Here is a 17,655-nt window from a genome sequence, read left to right as displayed (position 1 = left end):
ATGGATCTCCTCACTCCACTGAGATAGCTAACAAGAGAGCTTGTTTATTCTGCTCCTTCCATGGGTCTGCATGGAAGAGCACCTCTTGGCCCCCAAGTTCCAGTGGAAACATCAATGCACCCAAGTAGCCTGGACGAGGGTAGCACTTCCAGAAAGGTCCGGGTTGCCCTGGTTTTTCACTCAGACGTTCCGCCACTCCCAACATCTGTCTCATCCCTAGAGTAGTGAGAGGGCAGCTGGATTTGCATCATTCTCTGGTCCTTGTCTCCATGAATCCAAGACTTCCCACTCAGCAGTTATAGATGGGTCATCGAGATTCAGGTAGCCAACTCTGAGTGACACAATACCTTGAGGGTGTTTTTCCTACTGCTGCTAATGAGAGAAGCTGGGGCTGAACCTTTCCCCTGTATTAATCCCCAAGGTCAGGTGAGAGTCATTTATTCCTGCCCAGACACTCCAGGGACAAACAGGAAAGAGCATAGCTCAGCGAGTAATTAGGAAGCATCTGGGAAGCTTGTCAGGGTGATCCCATGGATGTGGAAAGAGGAGGAGCAAACAGGCCCTATTCTAGGGGCAGAGCACTTTCCTTTCACACCTGGGACTTCCAACATCCAAGCCCCACTGCCCTGATGATGTGCCCAATGTTGTTTCAGAAGTCTACTTCTAGACTCCAGGTCTGCTTCACCCTGGGGCAACTTGTTTCCTATCCAGTCTCCCTTTTGTCCTTCCCTCAGCTCATCTAGAGCTTTTAATCTCACCTCTGAAGGCTGTTTTGCTTGCCAAGAATAGAGTCTCCTATTTCAAATGCAATTCTTTATTTTTTTAAAAAATGCAATTGTCATTTTGACCATGGAGAGACTGTATCATTCTGAACGTCTAAGCCTCTCCCATGCAGCAGTGATAATGAAAAGCAATTGCCACTGTTCTGTCTTTCACTCTAAGAACAGCAGGGAATTTTGGAAATCTGGATGGGTTTTCATTTGATTCTGAGTCTAGACATTCAGGTTTTATGACCTTTCACCTTATGGTCTGAGGCCACAATATGGGAAAACTGAAGAAACTGAAAATTAACCCCCTAGACAATGGAATAGGAGGCTGGGAAATTGACAAGTTTCTGATTGGCAACTTCCATCTTGGCATGTTGGTCACTGGGGAGGTCTGGGGGCATATCACACAGATATCTTGCTGAAATCCTTGTCTTCTCACCTGCTCCAGGACTAGGCTCCACCAGGGCTTTGCTGACATCTCCTTTGACAAAAAACTCAGTGCAGAAAAGGAAGTTTTCTCAAATGGGGGGTAGACATAGATGTATTTGGTGAGGTCTTTTGAAGGCCTCAAGGCTTATTTTAGGTCACTTTCTGTCATGCTGTTGGAAGGGGTACTTAGGGGAGGCAGAAAAGAAGAGCCATTTTTTTTTTTTTTGAGACAGAGTCTCGATTTGTTGCCTGGGCTAGAGTGCAGTGGCATCATCATAGCTCACTGCAACCTCACACTCCTTGGCTCCAGGGAGCCTCCTGCCTCAGCCTCCCAAGTAACTGGGACTATAGGCACATGCCACCAGGCCTGGTTAATTTTTCTAATTTTTTTTTGTTGTTGTTGTTAGAGATGGGGTCTTGTCTTGCTCTTGCTCAGGTTGGTTTCAAACCCCTGGCCTCAAGGGATCCTTCTGCCTCAGCCTCCCAGAGTGCTGGGATTACAGGCATGTGCCATGAGCCCAGCCAGAAGAGCCTCTTTACTGGTGGAAAAAAGGGTACATATGGACTTCCAGTCCCTTCCTCTTGTCGGGAGCCACTGCCTTGCTTCCAGTGTCTTGCATGATCCTTTGTGCTGCTTCCATTTGCACCTAAGTAGCTGGGACTATGGAAATTGATGAAGCTGGCTTACAATGCCTTGGTATCTGCTGCTTCCAACCAATTGTGGATATGTGTAGTAAATGCTCAAGGAAGGTAGGAACGAGTAGGGCAGATGCTGAGACAACTTCTGAGAATATTTTTGGTGGCAGGAATTGGAAGATCACAGGAATACAATGTGGGAAACAATGGAACCACAGATAGTCTCTTTCTTCCAGCACTTTTCAGCAGTCAGGCTGATGGCAATGTCTTATTAGGCGGCCAAGAAGAAGACCAGCAATGGAAGATGGAGAGGCCTCTACAATACCAGGGGTGTCCAAACCAGTGTCAGCACAGAACTAGTCAGCTCTGCAGAGAGCTGTCCCAGCAGACAATGGGAACTGACTGATCATATGGGTCTGAGAAGACCCAGAGAGGAGACTTTGGGAGGGTAACTGTCCTTGAGTGAAAGGCTTTATGCTGCTCCTTGTCATATGATTATGAAGTAGTTGCAGAATGACCACCCCTTTTTGACACACAGGTGAATTTCACTCCTGCATTCTCCATGAGGCTCCCAGCATTATGTCTGTCCTCAATGGGAGCATGAAACATCCTCTTGCTGTTTCCCAAGAGCACTCCTACCCATTCCCACATCTATTCCTCCAACACATTCAAAGAAGTGACTTCTAATCATTTTCTTCAAGGAAAGATGTCCTTCCTTGCATCTACCCTGGTTGCAACATTATTGTTACCCCCTTAGAGATGAACCCTGGCAGGTATTCTGAGATGCACATCCTGAGGAAAGCAGGGCCAAGGCCACTTCTCTAGTGTGGGATGAAGGCTACCTTGGCATCTGGGCAATATGCTCACTTGCAGATTCCAAGCAAAGGCGGACATCTCTGATGTCCAACACCTGCCTCTTGGTGACTGGTACTGACTACACCTGCCCAATGTCAGCCCTTTTCCAGGGCCCACTGGGAATTGTCATACCTGAAATTACTTTCTTTCCTTTGCAGACTCTCAATTTTCTGTTTTAGAGGTTGCATTATTCCCAAGTAAACTCAATAAGATATCCTACCTTGGGCTAGGAACAGGGGCAGGACATGGTGGGGTGGGGCGCCCAAGAGAGGAAGAATAACTCAGGGTTCCAGGTCACATAGTCAGAAGCCAGCTCTAAGAGAGAACTCTCAGATGCTGCGGCTTCTGACGACTGGTTCGCCTTCCCATGCCACAGTCCACCCAACTGTGAAATAGCCAGATAATACACTTACCTCCACGAAGGGCAGAGGGGCCTGGGGGCCACTCTGCAAGTGAGTAACCTGCCAAGCATTCAACGGAGGTTGGGGAATGCAGCAGAAAACTGCCAAAGCATCATTGCAACCTGGGCCCCAGGAGGAAGGCAGGGAGGGGGCAGGGGCATGCATCACATTCCTTTCTTTTTCTTCTCCTCCCCACCCGCCAAGGAGTTTTCACATTTACGGGTCTCAGTGTGGGGTGGGGTGGGGGAGGGAGAGTGCATGGGCTGGTGGCCATTGGATAATTGGATACTTGTTGCAAAACACAGAAGTCACTCATTAGGGTCACAAGGAGTTGTGGCTGCAGTGCTGCCCAGAAGGTGGGAAAGGAGGAATTTGGAAATAAGCGAAGGCTGAGAAGGCAGAGATGATACCGAAACAGGGTGAGAGCGAGAATACAGGAGGGAAATGAATAAAAAAAGTCCGTTGGTCAAAAAGAGAAAGGAGGAGAAGGAGAAAAAAAAGGGGGGAGACAAAAATATAGTTGCTTTTTCTTTTGCTTTTCAGTTTGTTTAAATCATTTCTTTCTTTCTTTTGGCTGTTTTGTTTTTAAAGAATCTCACACCTGATATTCCACGTTCCATCCATTTCGGTTCACCAAGGGCAATGAAGAAATTCTCTTGCCTTTCGTATTCCTCCTCATCTACTATTTTAACCCTTATGGTTTTCCTGTAGGGACAACAAGAGAGAGAGTGTGTCGACTGGGGTGGTTGATGGAGCAGTCGGCTGGAGCACAGCCTTTCAAATCATTCCCATCACTCTTGGCACATGCAGCCTGGTCCCGCCATGGCGGCTTGTGACAGGACCATGGTGGATTGTGTTGTTCTCATGTAAAAAAATGGTCTTAGCTTTTCTTGTCTCCTTGGTCATAGTCATTCTCATGGGTGAGAGGGAAAGGGAGTGAGGCGAGGAAAGGTGGGCAAGGGAGGGAGCCAGAAACCCAGGCCAGGAGTGGGGAGGAAGGAGGAGGGGTGGGGAGGAGTGGGGAGGAAGGAGGAGGGGTGGAGAGGAAGGAGGAGGGGTGGGGAGGAAGGAGGAGGGGTGGGGAGGAGTGGGGAGGAAGGAGGAGGGGTGGGGAGGAGGCCCTTCAGACCCTGCGGAGGGTTAGTAGGAAGTGAGTGGGCAGCACATTCCGTTGGGTGTCACATGGTAACAGTGGCAATTGTCTGGACAACAGGTAAACTACTGGCCCATCAGGAATGCCCCAGGGTCCATGACAGGAATATGTCAGCAGAAGCCAAGGCTTGGGTCCCTTCTTTGTGTTTATACTCCATTCTATTGTGAGCCTCATAAAGAAAATTTTAAGAATAAGTATTTATGAGGAAGGGAAACCAGAGAGAGAGAGAGAGAGAAGAGAGAAAAGAAAGGGAGACAGAATTCCATTCTTTGTCTCATAGGGCTTCAGTGGTGGGAACTGAAATATATATGTATTAACCACAATATGAGATAGGAACCCTTTGCTATTTACAGCTGATCCACTTCTGGGAAGATGTGAAGAAAACGATGTGAGTCATCAAATTCTAAGTCACCTCTGGACTTCCATCATACAGGGGTGATAGGTCCCCAAACTGGCTTCCTTAAATGTTGATTATCATGGGTCCAGGGCACAAGGTGATAGAAGTTTCTGTTTGTGTCTCGGTGTCTCCACAAAGCACAGTGTCTTTAAAAACAAATCACCCAGGGAAGCAAGATTTTCAAAATTTTTCTTGAAAATCACCCTCCACAGACTGGCTCCAAGCTGGTGCAGACCCAGGGTCGTGTGGAGAGGTTGCCACGTGGGCCTGGCTCCTCCTGTGTGGCTTCTCCTGGCCTCTCCTGGAGCCCAGCAGGCCCCACTAGTGGGCCAGAATTGTTATTTTCTGCCTTTTTTTTTTTCTGGCCTGGAACCTAAATGCTCTCTAAAGGGCAAAGAGGTGCTAATGAATGGTGGCCTAAATGTCTTCTCCAATGTTTCGATGTTCCTATTATATTCCAAAGATGGACTCACCTTTGCTACCTATGGTGTAGTAGACTGATCGGAGGTGGCTTGTTGGGCAGGACTCTTGTGCATTTGTGGGGTGTGTATATTTTACAAGCACAGCCATGGACCACATGACGGCATATCCATTAACAACGAACTGCACATACGGCAGTGGTCCTGTAAGATTATAACACTGGGTTTTTTTTTTTTGTTGTTTGTTTTTTTTTTGAGACAGAGTCTCACTTTGTTGCCCAGGCTAGAGTGAGTGCCGTGGCATCAGCCTAGCTCACAGCAACCTCAAACTCCTGGGCTAAAGCGATCCTACTGCCTCAGCCTCCCGAGTAGCTGGGACTACAGGTATGCGCCACCATGCCTCGCTAATTTTTTTTATACATATTTTTAGTCGGTCAATTAATTTCTTTCTATTTTTTTTTTTTTTTTAGTAGAGACAGGGTCTCGCTCAGGCTGGTTTTGAACTCCTGACCTCAAGCAATCCGCACACCTCGGCCTCCCAGGTGCTAGGATTACAGGCATGAGCCACCGTGCCCGGCCATAACACTGCGTTTTGACTGTACCTTTTCTATGTCTAGACATGTTTAGGTACACAAATACTCAACACAGTGTTCCAATTACCTACGGTTCTCAGTTCTGCAACATGCTGCACAGGTGTGTGGCCAGGAGCAACAGGCTATGTCACAGAGCTGAGGCGGGTAGTAGGCCACACCGTCTAGGCTTGTGTAAGTGCACTCTGCGATGTTCACACGGCGGAATCTCCTAACAAGGCATTTCTCAGAACGTACCCCGTCATTAAGTGATGCATGAGTGTACATTTTTTTTTCATCTTTGGGGCATTTTCATACCTCACTCAGTGGACAAAAGACAAAGCCCATTGGTTGTCAAGAGGAATTTTTGGGAATTTGTCTCTTGACCCTCGATATGGGACCCTGGGGCTGTTTGGAAGGTGTGAGGCTGTTTTCCCGCTGCAGGGACTCTGTGCGGGCTGGGCAGGGGGTGCTCTGGCAGGGCACAGGCATAGCTCGGCCAGGGAAGGAACAATGCCCCAGTACTGGAGTCTTTCTTCCCCACAGTACGGTCTGTCCAGGAAAGGGTTTCCTGACTTACCTATCGGAGGCCGTGGGACGCATGGGATCTGAAAGTTGAAGGCAAAGATTTCATTCACTCTGAGAAGTCCCATGGACTTCGTGGGGAAGCGTCCATTCGGGTCAGAATCCTCTCTCCTGCTGCTCTAACTCTCTGCCTGCACAGCCTATGCTCTTTAAGGAGAAAAGCAGAGGAAGGCAGGGAGGTCTTTGACCTAGACCTGGAACTCAAATCTGTACTTTCAGCTCAGTCAAGGTCAGGGAGAGAAACAAGCCTTGATAGTAGGCATGTAGCAAGATCCGCTGGCTCCCGAGGCCTGCTTTAGGGAGTAGGATGAGCCATGATTCACGGACACCAATTCTCAACTTCCAGGGACTTCGAGCTTAGCCCTAAGAACACTGCCCCATGGAGATCTCTGCCGAGTCTGTTTCCTGGTGCTTCCCTCCTGGCTGGTGCTCTCAGGCCTTTTCCTTCCTGTGCACTAAGCCACCCAGAGGAAGCAGAGAGCCTCGTATACGACGCTCTCGGCGCACTGGCTCTCTCTCTCTCTCTCTCCCCACACTCCTTTCTTCATCCCAGAAAAATCAGCGTTGGTCTTGAGCATCCCTCATGGCTACCATGTGACAGGCTGGCAGGTGTTAAGACAGAGCTGGGAGCAGAAAGAGGAGACAGAGAGGGAGAAGCGAAAACAGAGTGAAAGAGAGCAAGAGAAGAAACAAGGGAAAGTGAACCAGAGAGACTAGACAGGAGGAGAGAGACACACAGGGTGGAGAGAGGAAGAGACAGAAGGGGAGCGAAGGGCGCTAGTGTCAGTGTGGAGGACGGGGTACTACACCTTTCTGAAAACTCATATCCACCATGCGGGGGCCCATCATCTCAATGAAGTAATTCTTGTTTTTCTCATACGCCTCACCATCAATTACCTTGATGTAAACTGTTTTGCTGTGGATGGAAAAATAAGTATCATAAGCAAGGAGTAGGGAGGGGCCGAGTCAGCCAGGAGAAGAAACAGAAGAGAAGGAAACAGTGAAGTGTCCAAGCTTGCTGACCACCCCAGGAGGAGGGTGGCTGCCAGGGGCCCCTCCAGCCCCACGGGGATCCTCCTGGGCTTCATGTGGCTCCGTGGCACGATCACATTCGGACACTGCAAAGAAAGAGCTCGAGCTTCCCAGAGCTCTGCGTCCTAGCCCCGCCTATGCTGTGTGAGCTTGGACAAATCAATTAACTGACACACAAATAGGACGAGTAACGCTTACACCTTCCCAGGGCGGTTGCGAGAGCAATGAAACAACATGCACATAAAGGCTCGGGCACTAAGGTCCTCCCATAATGTCCACTTCCTTATCCCTCTTGCTTTCGGCACAAGAGAGAATTTTTTGGCTTTCAAAATCAGCTGATGTTGATACAGCAGGTTTATTTTATGGTAAAAAGCAGAAAGGAAGGGACTAATCGGTCTGTGGAAACCTTGCCCAGAAATAACAGAATTTTTCTCTTTCTGCACGGCAGTGACGATCACAGGGGAGCCAGGAGGACCGTTCCAGCCAAGTCCCACGTTCTGGTAATTCACAGCGGGCCTCGAAGATTCCTGACGTTACCTCCAAAGAAGCTTCTGCAGCCACAGGGATGCACTGGCTGGACCCCTTTAACTCCAGGGCACCCTGAATTACAATTAGTTTCTAAGTCCTACAGTGATCTTGTGGCTAGCACAATTATATTGCTTTTTATATTGAAAGGTGTTATTTTGTTAATGTAAACATTTAAAAATAATAAAACAGTTTTAGTAACCTGGCTTTGTATTTCTTTCTTTTTCAATATTACTAAGAGCTTTAAAGACAGTGGTAGACCTGGGCCTCTCCAGACTGTTGCTTAATGAGGGGACTTTTCAGGACCAGACCCCAGTCAAGATGTCCTCCCTTTATTCTTTCTTATAAAGTAGGAATGTCTTTCCACTCTAACTTGGGACAACATGTCTGCTCTCCCAGTCTTCCCCAAGTCACCGTGAGAGCTTTGGATGTCTACACAGGCTCCGTTGTCCACACTGTTGATCCTGCGGAATCAGATCTGGGTCCATCCCTCCTGAAGTGAATGCAACAGCAGTTACTAACACAGCCCTCTCCCCACCACCCCACCACTTACAAAGACAGACTCCAAGCCTTCATCACTTGTCACACCCTCCCCGGTCATAGGAAATGACTAGTCATGGCTAGACACCATAGAGTGGTGACTAGTCATGAATGGCCACAACGCTTTGGTCTTCCTTTCCTCCAGGTGATGGAGACTGACGCCCTGTGTTCAGGTCCAAACCGCCATCCCTCACGAGCTAGGTGACCTTGGGCAACTTGCTAAAGCTCTTCAAGTCTCACGTGTGGAGTGGAATAGTACTTCTGACTCTGTAGTGTTCTTGAACGAGATAATGCATGTGACGCTCTTGGCTCTTGTGCTCCCTGGTAAATGTTTAATAAATAGCGGCCATTATTACTAACAGTGACAATGACCCCAGTTTGGTGGCTTGAGAGTAATATGGAAGGGAATCTTACCCTCTCCAGCCATTAAGTCAGAAACTAAGGGGAAATAAGTAAATAGAATTGGTGACCCAAAAGGTGGTACAAGCTAGAAATAGAAGTCGGGTCAAGAAAGGTTTGGATAAAACAGGAATGATAGATCCCAAATGGGTTATTAGGGGGGCTGGGAATGTTAAGCGTGGTAACAGAGAGCACCTCTTCCATTCTCTCAAAGTCTGGCCTGTGTCCCCATCAGCCATGAGCTCTGCTCCGGGCTGGACAGACCACATGTCCTACAACGTAGCGTGATTTGTGCTTATTTTGATTTTTAGTGAGCAGATAAAGAGAAAAAGAGATGCCATTGACATCTTAGTTGGGGACAACAGAGATGAGGACAGGCATTCAGTGGCCACAGGAGGAACCCAGGTTAGCTAGCTGGAACCACCAGTTGGAGGGTGGAATGGGAGGAGGAGGCAGGTGTGGGATTCCCCCACTGAGATCCCTCCTGGGGAAGACAGCCTGTCCATTTGAACTTAAGGTGTTACCTTGCCTGGAGGCTAGAGAAATCCCTTCCAGCTCTTGAAAACTGAGAAAGTTCCCACTTATGCTCAAGTCACAAATGAGGACTCTTTAAATATTTAAATTTAGTGAGAGTCACCAACCAGGTCTTGAGTTTCTCTTTCCAAACTTGTTCCTCCCCATTCAGTCAATGGCACCATCATCTTCCAAACTGCTCAAGCCCCAAATCCAGAGTCACTCGATTCCTTCCTTTCCTCACTCGTCTCCCTACCCCCTTGCCCTGTCGCCAGCATATTTAATTTACCACACCTTTCCCTGTGCCATCAAAGCTTAGATCCGGACACCATCACCTCTCCCTTGAACTTTGCAGTATTCTCCTAAGAGATTTCTCTACTCCTGCCTTTGACTTCCTCATTCAATCCTGTCCCCACATCACAGCCAGGTTATCTACTAAATATGCAGTCCAGGTCCTACCACACCCCCTGTGATTATAATAAATGCAAAGCCCTTACCATGGCCTATGGGAGCTGGCACCATCCTGCTGCTGTTGGCCTCTCAGACCTCACTCATAACGTTCTCCCCCTGCTCATGGGGCCAAGGCATGCTGGTCTTCCTGTGTCTCAAGTCAAGCCCTTTCCCACGCAGAGCATCCCCCTGCTATTCCCTCTGCCTGGGACAGTCTTCCCCGGGGTTTGTGCTGATCCTTGTCCTTTGGGTGTCCAGTGCACGCCCCCTCCTCAGAGAGGCCTTCCAAGCCACCTTATCTCGAGGTGGTCACCTGCCATACCATCACTCTGCTTGTCCCCTTCAGTGCACTTATCACAGCCTGAAGGTAGCTGGTTAGTTACTCATTTACCACCTGCCTGTCCACGTTAGCGTGTAAGCTCCACGAGGACAAGGGACTTGTCTGTCTTATTTGCTACTGTGGACCAGTGTGGACCCCCCAGCACCTGGCGTATGGGAAGCCTCAATCATGACTTGCTGAGTGACTAGTGGTGAATTTTTTTTTTTTTATTTTTTTATTTTTTTTTATTTTTTTCTTTTTTTCTTTTTTTTTTTTTTTTGAGACAGAGTCTCGCTTTGTTGCCCAGGCTAGAGTGAGTGCCGTGGCGTCAGCCTAGCTCACAGCAACCTCAAACTCCTGGGCTCAAGCGATCCTTCTGTCTCAGCCTCCCGAGTAGCTGGGACTACAGGCATGCGCCACCATGCCCGGCTAATTTTTTATATATATATCAGTTGGCCAATTAATTTCTTTCTATTTATAGTAGAGACGGGGTCTCGCTCTTGCTCAGGCTGGTTTTGAACTCCTGGCCTTGAGCAATCCGCCCGCCTCGGCCTCCCAAGAGCTAGGATTACAGGCGTGAGCCACAGCGCCCGGCCACTAGTGGTGAATTTTTAACACACACGGAGCTTCATAAAATGAATCTACTCTGCCATCTTTGCAGTAAAAATTTAAGTCATTAGGGAGAAAAAATATTTTGAGGGCTACTTTCATGGAATGCCTAAGGATCCTCAGTGGGACAAAGAAGCCGGAAGCCCAGTAGCATCAAACCTTGACCCTTGGCTTACACAGGCTGCTGCATTTGTCCACTCTGCACAAGATCTCTCCAGCAACACCGTGGGTCTAACTCACTGGTTCAGGTAAGGGTCTTTGAATCCTTTGTCCCCCCATTCCCAATTCCTCCTTCCATCACAGTGGCAGTTACAGAGTGGTCATGGGAGCAGCTACTCCTAGAGCCAGTAACGCTGTCAGAAGCTCCAGGGCCTGCACCTGCCTCTCCTCCAAGCTGGCCACAGCATACAGCATTGCCAGATAAGACCTGGCTGTACAGCTTGGAAAAGATTCTCTCAAGAGATCTCCCACCAGCAACCCAGAAGGGATTAGGAATGCATTTCTGGACTGTCTGGCTGGCCTTGCAAAACATTCGTTTGCATCGAGGACATCCAGTTCCAAATCAGCCTCTGATCCTCAGGGTGCTGCAAAGGGAAGTGTTCTCTTTAGCTATTGCGTTCCTTTAGCATGAAAGGGGGAGTAAGCAGCATTGATGAGTTGAATGGATGAATAATACATTGGAGGAGGATGCTGTGATATATATATATATATATATATATATATATATATATATATATATATATATACATATAGTGGATCCTTCCACTTTATAAAGGAATGACAAAATCCAAGATAATACATATGTTTCCATGGTCTTCAGCACCATGAGAAGAACTTTCTTATTTCATCCTTCTGCTGTATTAACATAGGTATTATTATCACTTCCTTTTTAAAGGTAAGAAAACAGATGCTCAGAGAGGTTAAGTAACTTGCTCAGAGTCACACAGCTAGTAGTCAGCAGAGCTAGGATTTTAGCACATGTCCTTTCCTATTCCTATAGATTTTTTTCCTATAAGCAGGTAGATAAGCTCTGGGCACCATTCCCAAGCTGCCACCACAGGGAGGAACCACAGAATTCCCCCCATTGAAATTCTGGCAGCACAGGCAGGTAATGAGTGGCTCTGCCTCTGCATTGCATTGTGAGTAGGTGGCCTCCTAACCCTTTGGCCCTCCCATGCCAGAAATAATCTCTAAATACAGGCTGGGCTTCTGACTCGGTGACCTTTTCCCTCCCGATTCCTACTAAATGACTCTTCGCCATATCGAGAAGGGTTCCCTTTCATCACTTCTAAATGTATCCTTGCTGCGGCAGGCCAGCTTGTGTTCACTAAGCTGCCTTGATCTGGGGCAGCAGGACAGAGCTGGTGGAGGAGCCGCGGGCCTTTCCATGGAGCTTTCAGAAGCCTCACGTCCCTGTGTTGGGTTTTTCTTGTCGTCTCCTTTATCTTCCCAGTTGGTTGCCAGCTGCCCCCCTCTCCTCCCTTGCCAGGCTTCTGACTCCGTGAACCCAGGCAGACCCCCCTCCCCACACGCTGACAGCCCAGCACTGACACTCTCCCAACCCCTCCCCCAAGGTCTGGGGGAAAGGCTGGCTCCTGTCTCAAGAGAAGGCTTAGGATGCTCTAATTGATTTTCCCTTGAAAATAAGTGTGTCCCGGGTCCCTGAAAACCATGCTTCTCCAACTTGAGTGTGCACATGGATCACCCGGACATCTCGTTCACCTGCAGATTCTGACTCAGTGGAGCTTGGGTGGGGCCCAAGAGTCTGCCTTCCTAACCAGGTCCCAGGGGACACACATGCTGCTGCTCCATGGCCCGACTCCTCGGAGAGGTCTCGCTGGCTCTGTTAAAAACGCAGGGAAAGGAGAGCTGCTGCTCAAATGCTACCGCCAGTTGGGGGAGGGGGGACTGGAATCATAGTCTAGCATTTCAGCCAAAGGTTGGACTAATTAGGTCAATTCTGACACTACCTTTTGAGAGGTACATTAGAGTACACCCAGAGTAGGGTGACTAGGGTGATGACGAGTCTAGAAACCACATTTCAAATTAGTTTACTAATGCTTACTTTGTGCTAGGCATAGCTCTAAGCATTTTACTTGTATTAAGTCATTTAATCCTCACAACTAACCTGTGAGGTAGGTATAGGCCAGGCAAGGTGCTATTTTCTCTGCGTATGTTAATATTATCTCATTTAATCTTTACAATAAGCTATGAGGTAGATACTATTTTTATCCACATTTCAACAGATGAGAAACCAAAAAAGTTAAGATAGATGATGACCAGAAAAGACACTTGCCCAAGGTGAAAGCTAAATAAATGGCAGAGCTGGGATTTGAAATCAGTGTGGCTCTAAAGTCTGTGCTTCCAACTACTGGGGTCTGATACGTGGATCCAGGGAAGAGATGTCTCCTGGGGGACCTGGTACCCACTCCAGATGGTTCTGGGGCTGTCACAGGTGCTGCTTCCAAAGGGCTGGGACCACTGGCTGGCAGTTCCGGGGAGGTGGACTGCTCCCCTTCCATGTACCATTACATCAGTGAGAGGAACTGCTTATAAGGAAGTGATTGTCTCATTCCTGCTGGTATTAAAAAATGGGATGATGACCATGCATGAACAAGGCCATGGAAAGGATTCCAGTATGTTCTGCGAGGTCAGGTGGATGGCCTCTAAAGAGCTGCACCCAGTGGTGGGCTAGCTGGTAAAGCAGCTCTCTGGGAATAAAGAGGAACCCTGATTTGGAGTGTTTGTCTTCCGTGGTGAAAATACCCTCCCTGTGGTCGATGTCAAGCCACTTAACGGTCGAACAGTCAACTTACGAAATTCCTAAACATTGAAGAATCGGCTCTTGCAGGCTGGTAGGTGCCTGCTCCAGCACACCACAGACAGCATCAGATTCTACCCAGATGTCTGGGAGAAGTTATGATAGGAAAAGGTAGTTTGGACTGATTTACAAATTATGTTGCCACGTGCTACTGTTTGTTCAAAGTGGGTATGTATCTGATAAAATGAGGTATGAATGTGCTTATTCAAAAAAACCTTTGGCAAAAAGGCTTAAAGAGTTGGCTTTTTAAAGGACTGTGGGTGGGTAGAGAGGCTGTGGAAGGCAGAATTTCTCAAATGTTCCACCAAAGATGTTCTACCATCATCCCTGGAACCTATGAACATGCTGAGATATCACCTCCGTAATGCTACATGGCACCACTGTTGACCTTAAAATAGAGACATTGTCCAGGCGGGCCTGATTTAATCACATGGGCCCTTAAAAGCAGAGAGCTTTCTCTGGCTGAAGAAGAGGGGGAAGCCAGAGAGATGTGAAGCATGAGCATGATTCCACATGTGGCTTCGTTCTGGAGATGAAGGGTATCATGGGAGAAGGGATATAGGCAACTTTAAGTGCAAACAGTGATCCCTGGTTGACAGCCAGCAAGGAAAAGGAGACCTCAGACCTAAAGCCACATGAGATTGGGTTCTGCCAACAATCTGAATGAGCTTGGAAGCAGATATTTCCCCAGAGCCTCGAGGGACGATCCCAGCCTGGCTGACACCTTGATTTTAGCCTTGTGAGACCTTTAGGCAGAGAATCCAGTGAAGCCTGCTAGCCTGCCTGGGTGGTTGTGAGCTACAGAAACTGTGAGATAGTAATAAATGGTTATTGTTTTAAGCCTCTAAGCTTGTGACAATTTGTTACACAGCAATAGACAACTACTATGGGAGGTTTATTTATTTTATGGAGGCAGGAACTGAGCCAGATGATCTCTTGGAACTATCTTGCAGCATTTATTTTATAATCAGAATACTTTGTCCCAATGGTAGGGCCCTTTGTGCAAAGTAGAAAAAGGATACAGCCCTGAAGATACACAGCTTGACAAGGACAGGGGGCCTTCCTCTGGCTTACATAGCACCTTGCCACGGGGCAGGGCTCTGCGTGGAGAACACTGGCTGGATTTTAGCCTCAACTTCAGGATCTTTATGTAGCACACAACCTGCACAACTGTATGCAGCAACCCTGATGGGCAGACTCTTGCCTGGTCTATGATTCTACATACATGCCTGAACCAACAGGCATATGGGACAGGCTGAGGCACAGAGATGGGTCTCACTGAAGAATATTCTGCAGTTTGGGGGGATGGTCAGGTAGGTGGGAAGATGACCAGAAAGGGAGGGACGAAGTGGGAGGGAAGGGTGTATGGGTGTGTGTGGAAAAATGAACACGGTCCCTTTTGTTTTGGTGTCTATTCTGGACTCTCCTGATGAGGCCTTTGTTACTTGCAGCTTTTCTGCTGCTCTGATCAGAGAAAACCCACCAGGGTGTGGCTCCCCCTAGGCAAAGTGCAGGAACACTTTGTCTCTAGTGACTATTAAGATCAGACTGCTGGGCATGAGTGCAGACCCGCACAGATGAGGACTTGATTCTCACTCTGTTCATTCTGAAAGGTCTGGGCACATAACCGGGCATCGCAGCCCGTGGTTGGCTCCTCTGTTCTAAATATCCACGTTTGCAGCTCCTGAAGAGCTTGTTACAGGTGGCTAGAGGGAAAAGGGCATCTGAGATAACTGTATTACCACGGACCTAGACTTCAGGATATGATCAGAGACAAGGTGGTGCCAAAAAGCCCCAGGGGCGGCTCGCTCTCTCCCAAAGGTCAGGGCAAAGTTTCTAATTTTTAGAAAAGCAGCCTTCTAAAGTAGGTGCCTTTCCTTTTGAAGGCTGTCATGCCTTGCAGGGCAGCTCTACAGGATAGAAAAGATTTTAGATCACAAATTTTTATCCTCTCCTTCCTTTCTTAGAGGAGAAAGATTTAATCCTTTATCTTAGGAGTCAGAAGCTCTTTTTAATGCTCATCCATCCACCCATCCACCCATCCATCTCTGCAATCTTATCTTTTCAAATTTGTCCATACAAACTCTGCACTTCAAGATTCCTCATTATGCCCAAAGCATGTCATCCTTCTGCTTACCCTGGAGATCCTTCCTTCTTTCCTTCCTTCCTTCCTTCCTTCCTTCCTCTACTCATCCACCTATCCATCCCTCTATCCATTCATCTCTCCCTCCATCCCTCCCTTTCATTCAATAAATATTTATTGAGCACCTAATACATGTCAGGCATGATGATTAAGCAGGAGAGACACAATTTCTGCCTTTAAAGAGTCTTATGTGTAGTGGGCAGGCAGATAATTAATCAAGTAATTAGAGTGAAGCGTGATAAGTGTGACAATAGGGGAAGGGCAGGGCTGGGGACACATCTGCTCTAGAATAAGGATATCAGGGAGTCTTTGCAGAGGAAGGAGTATTTCAGCAGAGGCCTGAATGATGAGTCGAGTTGGTTTGGTTAAGAGGAGCAGAGTCTTCCAGAGAGAGGAGATGGCATGTATGAGAAGCTTGCTGGTGAGAAAGTAAATGGTGGTTTCAAGGGCGACAAAATGACTTCAGTTTGTACTGAGGAGTTGGGGATAGCATACCCTCCCCTTTACCTTGCCAGGTCCCCCTTGCCCCACTAAAATAGAGTCCCCACTACAATAGAGTTGTAGGGACTGCCTGGGTCTGAGAGGATGTTCCTGCATGTCCAGCTCGTTTCCTACATTGTGACTGTCACACTAAATTAATCATGCCCTGCCTGAGGCATTTCCTAGCTGCTTCTTGGGTAATTATTTTGCCTCCTGGGCTAGGTTATATTTCAGGGGCTTGGAATAAGTCTCACCCCCAGCTCCTCTGCAGTGCTTAGCCTAGCTCTAGGTACAGAGCTCTGAAAAAAATGCTTATTGGATGTATGGTCCCTCATTCATCCACCCATCCACTAACCTATCCATTATTTATCAGAAGGATGTTCCTACTCTCATGGAACTTACAGTCTGGTGGTGTGTCCCTGTACAGAAAATAGCCCTTGGCTTTTTCCCTTTGTTTGCTCGAGTGGAATTTCCATGGGGCAGGAGAAAATATTGAGCCCTAGATAATTTCATGTTTCTGTGGACGGAACCAACTTACTCACATTCCTTGGGCAGCTCAAATAAGTCTTAGCTTGAGTATAGTAGCAACAAACTTCCGAAAGGCTCCTGAGCTTGACTATTTCTTGTGGCTACCAAGCAAAGATAAAAGTATGTGTACGTGTGGGTGTACTTACACCTGTGGGAAAAGGAATGGGCTTAACCATTGTCTCATTATACTCCCTTTGCCATGACAGCAGCTCTCAACTCTTGAAGCTCTGACAAAGATTCCTCTTCCTTTTTGCTGTCCTGTGGTGGGGAGTGTGTCTTATTCCTGATTGTGTGTGTGTGTGCATGTGAGTGGGGGTGTGATGGGGTGGGGTGAAGGTTGGGAACATTCCACTAGACATTGGAGTGAGAATCTGGCCTTCTTGAAAGCAGTCTCTGTAGGGGCATTCCCTAGTTGTTCTCAAAGGGAAATTACATTTCCATTCTCCATAGCAGGAGTCTGTGCAGGCTTCAGCTCTGCATGTGACTCAGTTATTCAGGGCCCCATTTGGGCCCCAGCTTTGCCCTGACTCACCCCCAAGGGAGTGGGGTCAGGGAAGAGAGGAATATTTGCCACCCAATTCTCTCCATCTTCTGAGTCAAGAGGGGAAGTAAGAAAACACCAGTGGTCTGGGAATAAATGGATGCTCTGCCGTGAAGTTGATAAATCTCCTTCTTGGAAAGGCACTAAGAATAATCTATAAAATCATTTTATTTAACAGTGTGTCTGCTCCCTGCACTGAAGAGAACAAGTGGCTGGCTATCTGATTCATGGCTTTAGAGATGTTGGGTCTCTCTGTCTTGCTTTCTCTCTCTGTTGGGGATCTCATTTTAAAAGAATGATTTTGACCCAAGCAGAAAGGAGGGGAGTTTGTATTGTATAAACATGAAATGCTGAGTCCAAGAAAAACCTTATAATAATTAGGAAGTGAGAGGCAGTGGTTTTTCAGGACCCGAGTCAAATACAGTCAAAGCTCCTTGTCTTCCATCTTAAACCCCTGTCCACTAGAGCACTTACAAAGCCCACATTTCTGGTGGGTAATTTCTAGAGATCCCATAAATAGCAAATCCAGGAAAGATGGCTGTCC

The 17,655-nt window shown here is 47.6% G+C and overlaps 1 protein-coding gene across 6 annotated transcripts in view; it reads right to left on the bottom strand.

Moving 5' to 3' along the window:
- SLC8A3 (solute carrier family 8 member A3) overlaps window positions 1-17,655 on the bottom strand; it is a 149,991-nt gene that overhangs the window by 23,263 nt on the left and 109,073 nt on the right. For 3 of the 6 annotated variants that reach the window (XM_012781188.2, XM_012781191.2, XM_012781192.3), the window contains exon 3: window positions 3,690-3,793. In XM_012781188.2, coding sequence (XP_012636642.1) covers window positions 3,690-3,793 — 104 coding nt within the window. Of the gene's footprint in view, window positions 1-3,689; window positions 3,794-7,020; window positions 7,128-17,655 lie in introns of all 6 variants that reach the window. The other 3 variants (XM_012781186.3, XM_012781189.3, XM_076003908.1) reach the window with 1 other exon arrangement.

This window comes from Microcebus murinus, chromosome 6 (genome assembly GCF_040939455.1).
Source record: "Microcebus murinus isolate Inina chromosome 6, M.murinus_Inina_mat1.0, whole genome shotgun sequence".
NCBI lineage: Eukaryota > Metazoa > Chordata > Mammalia > Primates > Cheirogaleidae > Microcebus > Microcebus murinus.
Note: the sequence above shows the minus strand (reverse complement) of the source record. Positions and strands in the feature narration are given on the sequence as shown.